Genomic DNA, 6,935 nt, shown 5'->3' with positions numbered 1-6,935 from the left:
GAAGAGGAGGAGGAAGCATTTTAAAATCATTTTTTATATTTTTGAAATGAACTATCTGCATGCATCATGTTGCCACCAGAAATAAAACCAGAGATACTCAATGGAGACTCTGAAATATGACTTCTGCAGTAGAGTAGTAAATGTCTGAAACACTCTATCTGATCCTGTTGTTAGTCTCTCTAACCCCCATACTTTTTACCTTAAACTGCCTACTGTGGACCTTTCATATTTCTTAAGAGGTCCTTAAGGGGGCGTGCATAAGCGCACCAGCATGCCTACCATCCCTGTCTTACTGTCCCCATTTATATGTAATCATTCTATGTGTTTAGGCTATGTTTTGTCTATTTATATCCTTTTTTGTGCCAATTTTTTTCATCTGTCCATGCCTATGTCTATACTGTTACTTGTTTCCTTATATTTGTTGACAAATAAACAAATAAAGGTCAAGATATTGCTTTCCACACAAAAAAGAAAGAAAGAAAGTATAGAGTTATTATTAAATAGGCAAACCCTCCACCTTCACATTTTGGTTACCTATCATGTCCCTGAAGATATAAAATCATTACTTTTTATAAGGTTTAATTTACTTGTTTAATGTGTTTAGATGATGTATATTTTTATAGTCATGTCCTAGGAGAATTCTCAAAACATTTTTTCACATTATTATATAATACAAATTACGATGTTGATTGTTTTTAAAGGAAAAGTTCTCTAATACTTTGCATTAATAGAAATCTTTGGCTGAACAAATATTGTCTTCAACACAAGATTGGCTATTTACCAGTACCCCTTCAAAAATATTGTTTATCCAGGTCAATCTTTTCTATATTAAATCCACAAGCTAGGTTACTTAAGTTAACTAAGTTAACTAAGAACTCGCATTAAAACTCCTCTGCCTTCAATTTTCCTAACAAATATACACTCACTTGCAAATAAGATGGATGAAATACTCCTCTTAAACAAATACTATTCTGATTTTCACAATTCAGCAGTCCTATGCTTCTCTGAAACCTGGTTAAATGAATCAATTGAAAATAGCAGCCTGAACATTCCAGGATTTCAAATTGAACGATCAGACAGGATTCCAGAAACATCTGGTAAAAAGAAAGGAGGAGGCTTATGCCTATATATTAATAAAAACTGGTGTCAAGATTTTAATATAATTTACAAATTCTGTGACAACAATTTAGAGACTCTAATTATCAACTGCAAACCTTACTATTCGCCTCGTGAATTTTCCTCATTTCTTCTAATTGCTGTTTATGTCCCACCACAAGCCTGTGTAAACAAGGCATTACGAACTCTAGCTGACCAAATCATGGAGGCTGAAGCCAAACACCCTGATTCACTGGCCATTGTTTTGGGAGATCTAAACAAGGCAAACTTAAGGAAAGAGCTACCAAAATACTTTCAGCATGTCAATTGTCCCACCAGAGGCAAGAATACTCTAGACCATTGCTACACAACACTAAAAGATGCCTATCGGTCTTTACCACATGCAGCTGTAGGACACTCTGATCATTGCATGATTCACCTTGTACCTGCTTACAGGCAAAGACTTAAAGCCACAAAACCAATAATTAAATCAGTGAAAACCTGGACGGAGGAATCAGAATTAAAGCTACAGGCATGTTTTGACTGCACTGATTGGAATACTTTTAAAGATACCTCTGCAGACCTGGATGAACTCACAGATACTGTAACATCATATGTCAGCTTCTGTGAAGACCTATGTGTACCTACAAGGAACTTGCGAATATACAGTAACAACAAACCTTGGTTTACACCTAAACTTAAGCAGCTACGACATTCCAAAGAGGAAGCCTACAGAAAAGGTGATAAAATGCTGTACAATCAGGCCAGAAATGCACTAACAAGGGAGATCAGAGCAGCAAAAAGAAGCTACTCTGAAAAGCTAAAGAATCAGTTTTCAGCAAATGAACCAGCAAACATGTGGAAAACTCTTAAAAATATCACCGGCTATGGCAAACCTCCTTCCCAGGCTGAAGGTAATCAACAACTGGCAGATGACCTGAATGAGTTTTACTGCAGGTTTGAAAGGAAACTACAGCCACCTATCTCCACAACCCCCATCTCAGACACACCAACAACAGCCAAGCCTCCTACAACTGACCCCATTTCATTGGGATCACAACCCCTAGTGATCACAGAAAAGGAAGTGCAGGACCTATTTCACAGACAAAAGCCAGGAAAAGCTCCAGGCCCAGACAAGATAACTCCTTCTTGCTTAAAAGTCTGTGCTGACCAATTGGCCCCCATCTTCACCCATATTTTCAATAAATCACTAGAGATGTGCTATGTTCCTTCTTGCTTCAAATGCTCTACCATCATCCCAGTGCCGAAGAAGCCCACCATCAAGGAACTGAATGACTACAGACCAGTTGCTTTAACATCTGTAGTCATGAAAACCTTTGAAAGGCTAGTGCTTTCCTACCTGAAAACCATCACGGATCCACTGTTAGACCCCTTGCAATTTGCATACCGAGCAAATAGATCAACAGATGATGCTGTTAATATGGCTCTGCACTACATCCTACAACATCTTGAGTCTCCAAAGACCTATGCAAGGGTCCTTTTTGTAGACTTTAGTTCAGCATTCAATACCATCATTCCAGACATTCTTCTAACTAAGCTAAACCAGCTACAGGTACCGGAACAGACTTGTAAGTGGATCACAAGCTTCCTAACAAACAGGAAGCAGCAGGTGAAGCTAAGCAAGATCACATCAAATACCTGTACAATTAGCACAGGGCCCCCCCAAGGCTGTGTGCTCTCCCCACTTCTCTTCTCTCTGTATACCAATGACTGCATCTCCAATGATCCATCTGTTAAGCTACTGAAGTTCGCAGATGACACAACAGTGATTGGTCTCATTCGAGACAATGATGAATCCGCATATAGACAAGAGGTCGAACGACTAGCCTTGTGGTGCAACCAAAACAATCTGGAACTGAACACACTCAAAACCGTAGAAATGGTGGTAGACTTTAGGAGAAACCCTTCCATACTTCCACCTCTCACAATACCTGACAACACAGTATCAACAGTAGAAACCTTCAAATTTCTGGGTTCTATCATATCGCAAGATCTCAGATGGACAGCTAACATCAAAAACATCATTAAAAAAGGACAACAAAGAATGTTCTTTCTGCGCCAACTCAGTAAGCTCAAACTGCCCAAGGAGCTGCTGATCCAATTCTACAGAGGAATTATTGAGTCTGTCATTTGCACCTCTATAACTGTCTGGTTCGGTTCTGCAACCCAACAAGAAAAACACAGACTTCAGAGGATAATTAGAACTGCAGAAAAAATAATTGCTACCAACCTGCCTTCCATTGAGGACCTGTATACTGCACGAATCAAGAAGAGGGCCGTGAAAATATTTGCAGATCCCTCGCATCCTGGACATAAACTGTTTCAATTCCTACCCTCAAAACGACGCTATAGAGCACTGCACACCAGAACAACTAGACACAAGAACAGTTTTTTCCCGAAGGCCATCACTCTGCTAAACAAATAATTCCCTCAACACTGTCAGACTATTTACTGAATCTGCACTACTATTAACCGTTTCATAGTTCCCATCACCAATCTCTTTCTGCTTATGACTGTATGACTATAACTTGTTGCTGGCAATCCTTATGATTTATATTGATATATTGACCATCAATTGTGTTGTAAATGTTGTACCTTGATGAATGTATCTTTTCTTTTATGTACACTGAGAGCATATGCACCAAGACAAATTCCTTGTGTGTCCAATCACACTTGGCCACTTCCATTTTTACATGGGAGAAAACCCGAATAACCAAAGACCTACATACAAACACCCACCAAAACCTTAGAAAACATATCTCTAGATAGATACACAGATTTAATTGATGGGAATGATGCAGTAAAAATGCATATGTTGTATAAAAAAGCAATTAAGCAAGCCTGTATAAAATGTATATTTAGATCAATTTATATATATGCAGGAACCTTACCATTTCAATACATTTCTATTATTTCTTCAATAAAATATGTAATATAAATAATAATGAATGGAAGCATTTCTCCTTTAAAGGAATAGGAGTATGAAATTTAACAGCACAATTAGCATTCTACTGTATTTTTTGTTAGTGTTACACAAAGGTTTAATGCTAGCTGCTAGTCTGAGAAAATGAAAATCTTTACCTAAATTAAGGTTTCTTGGTTATAAGCTGCCCAGTGTTGGATTCAAGCAATAATTTAAAGCATTTATTAAAATAAACAAAACTGGAAAAAAAATCAGGTCAGGTATTGGAAAAAAAACTTGAAGAACAGCTTCCAGAATGCCATTTTAAGTTCCTTGTTTCTCATGCTATAGATCAGCGGATTCAAGATTGGTGGCACCACACAGTAAAACATAGAAATCAGGAGGTCTGATGTTGATGGGAAGCTGGATGTGGGTTTCAGGTATGCAAAATTACCACTTATCAGAAACAGACAAATAACTAGGAGATGAGGTAAGCAAGTAGAGAAGGCCTTCTCCTTCCCTTGGGTAGATGGGATTTGCAAAACTGTTTTAAAAATCCTCACATATGAAAACACAATTAGAACAAAAAGAATGAATGCTAAACAAGAACCCAAGGTGAGTGCCCACTCTTCTGCAACATAAGAGTCAGAGCAAGAGATCTTGAGCAGTTGAGGGATTTCACAGAAAAACTGATTGATGATTCTTGAACAGAACTTCACCGTAAACAAATTTCCTGTATGGAGCATAGAATAAGTCAGTCCACCCATCCAGACACTGGTTGCCATTTGGATACAGACAGTTTTGCTCAGTATAGTCTCATAATGCAGTGGATTGCAGATGGCTACATAACGATCATATGCCATGACACCAAGGAGGAAGAAATGAGACATTACAAAAAAAACAAAGAAGAAAACTTGACATAGACAGCCAGAGTAAGAAATAGTTTCAGTGTTCATCAAAGAATTTAGTAGTGATTTAGGAATTGTGACAGAGATGGAGCCAAGATCTTGGAAAGATAGGTTGGCTAGAAAAAAATACATAGGTGAGTGAAGTTGATGGCTGCAAAGAATGACAGTAATAATAATGAGATTCTCAGTGAGTGCCACCAAATAAATTACTAAAAAAGTGATGGTATGAACTATTCTTAGCTCCTCAGTGTCAGGGAATCCGTGCAGAAGGAATTCACCAACTCTTGATTGATTTTCCATTCAGCTTTTTAGATTTCAGAGCTTCTAATAGGAGAACAACCATCACACTCTTTTCTCATGTATCTGGGGAAATATTCAATGTTTTGAAACAATTTATTTTGATGTTAAGAGTGCTAGGTGAAAAGAGTTTTATGTATTGGATGCTAGTAATTATCCTCAGGAAGGGGGATTTCTCAGGAGCCTAGTTTACTTCTGGTAGATGGTGTGTCCTGGGGAGCCATTGGATTTCCTGTAGACTAAGACATCCAGAGTAAGAAATGGCTTCCGTGTTTATCAAGGAATTCAGCATCGACTTGGGAACTGTGACTGAGATGGAGCCAAGATCTTGCAAGGATAGATTGATTAGAATAAAATACATGGGTGAATGGAGTTGATAGCTATAAACAATGACAATGATGATGATAAGATTTTCAATGAGTGCTATCAAATAAATTATTAAAAAGAAAATGATGTGGACTATCTATAGCTCTTCATTATTAGGAATCCATGCAGAAGGAATTCACTGACCCTTGATTTACTTTTCATTCTGCTTGTCAGATTTCAGAGCTTCTAATAGGAGAACAACCATCACACTCTTTTCTCATGTATCTGGGGAAATATTCAATGTTTTGAAACAATTTATTTTGATGTTAAGAGTGCTAGGTGAAAAGAGTTTTATGTATTGGATGCTAGTAATTATCCTCAGGAAGGGGGATTTCTCAGGAGCCTAGTTTACTTCTGGTAGATGGTGTGTCCTGGGGAGCCATTGGATTTCCTGTAGACTAAGACATCCAGAGTAAGAAATGGCTTCTGTATTCATCAAGGAATTTGTCATCGACTTGGGAACTGTGACAGAGATGGAGCCAAAATCTTGCAAGGATAGATTGACTAGAAAAAAGTACATGGGTGAATGGAGCTGATGGCTATAAACAATGACGGTGATGATGATGAGATTTTCAATAAGTGCTACCAAATAAATTATTAAAAAAAGAACAAGATGGACTATCCATAGCTCCTTAGTATCAGGAAATCCATGCAGAAGGAATTCACTGACTCCAGATTCATTTTCCATTTGGCTTTTTAGATTTCAGAGCTTCTAATAGGAGAACAACCATCACACTCTTTTCTCATGTATCTGGGGAAATATTCAATGTTTTGAAACAATTTATTTTGATGTTAAGAGTGCTAGGTGAAAAGAGTTTTATGTATTGGATGCTAGTAATTATCCTCAGGAAGGGGGATTTCTCAGGAGCCTAGTTTACTTCTGGTAGATGGTGTGTCCTGGGGAGCCATTGGATTTCCTGTAGACTAAGACATCCAGGAAGGAAGTTGGTTGTTAGCTTCTGTTTCCATGGTGAATTGTATTTTGGGGTGTAGGCTGTTGAGGTGTATGAGGAAGTTGTCCAGTTTTTCTTTCCCGTGTGGCCAGATTATGAAGGTGTCGTCTATGTATCTGAGTCAGAGTTTAGGTTTGTGGTCAGCTCACCAACTCAAATCCCCCTGCAACCCAGACTAACCTGAGCACAACCAAGCCCCCTCCCCCCAAACAGAATACCCCCCCATCCAATCAGAGCACAGCCAACCCCACCATCCAATCAGAGCACAGTCAAACCCCCAACCAATCAGTTCAAACCCACACTAGAAGTTAAAAGGAAGAAACAGCTGTGATCACACATTGCTCCTAGAAGCACGAAGCTGAAAACACCAGCCTGAAGGTTACGAATGAGACT

The 6,935-nt window shown here is 38.4% G+C and overlaps 1 protein-coding gene across 1 annotated transcript; it reads right to left on the bottom strand.

Moving 5' to 3' along the window:
• Positions 1-4,290: 4,290 nt before the first annotated feature.
• On the bottom strand, positions 4,291-5,226 carry LOC131187317 (olfactory receptor 14A16-like). The gene has a single exon (XM_058161575.1). The coding sequence runs from the start codon at positions 5,224-5,226 to the stop codon at positions 4,291-4,293; it is 936 nt and encodes a 311-aa protein (XP_058017558.1).
• Between the last annotated feature and the right edge of the window lie 1,709 nt (positions 5,227-6,935).

The sequence above is a fragment of the Ahaetulla prasina genome, unplaced genomic scaffold (assembly GCF_028640845.1).
Source record: "Ahaetulla prasina isolate Xishuangbanna unplaced genomic scaffold, ASM2864084v1 Contig270, whole genome shotgun sequence".
Lineage (NCBI taxonomy): Eukaryota > Metazoa > Chordata > Lepidosauria > Squamata > Colubridae > Ahaetulla > Ahaetulla prasina.
This window is presented reverse-complemented; position numbering and strand designations above follow the sequence as displayed.

Excerpts from the sequence above, each read along its gene's own strand:
- LOC131187317 (XM_058161575.1), bottom strand. The coding sequence starts at position 5,226 with ATGGAAAATCAATCAAGAGTTGGTGAATTCCTTCTGCACGGATTCCCT.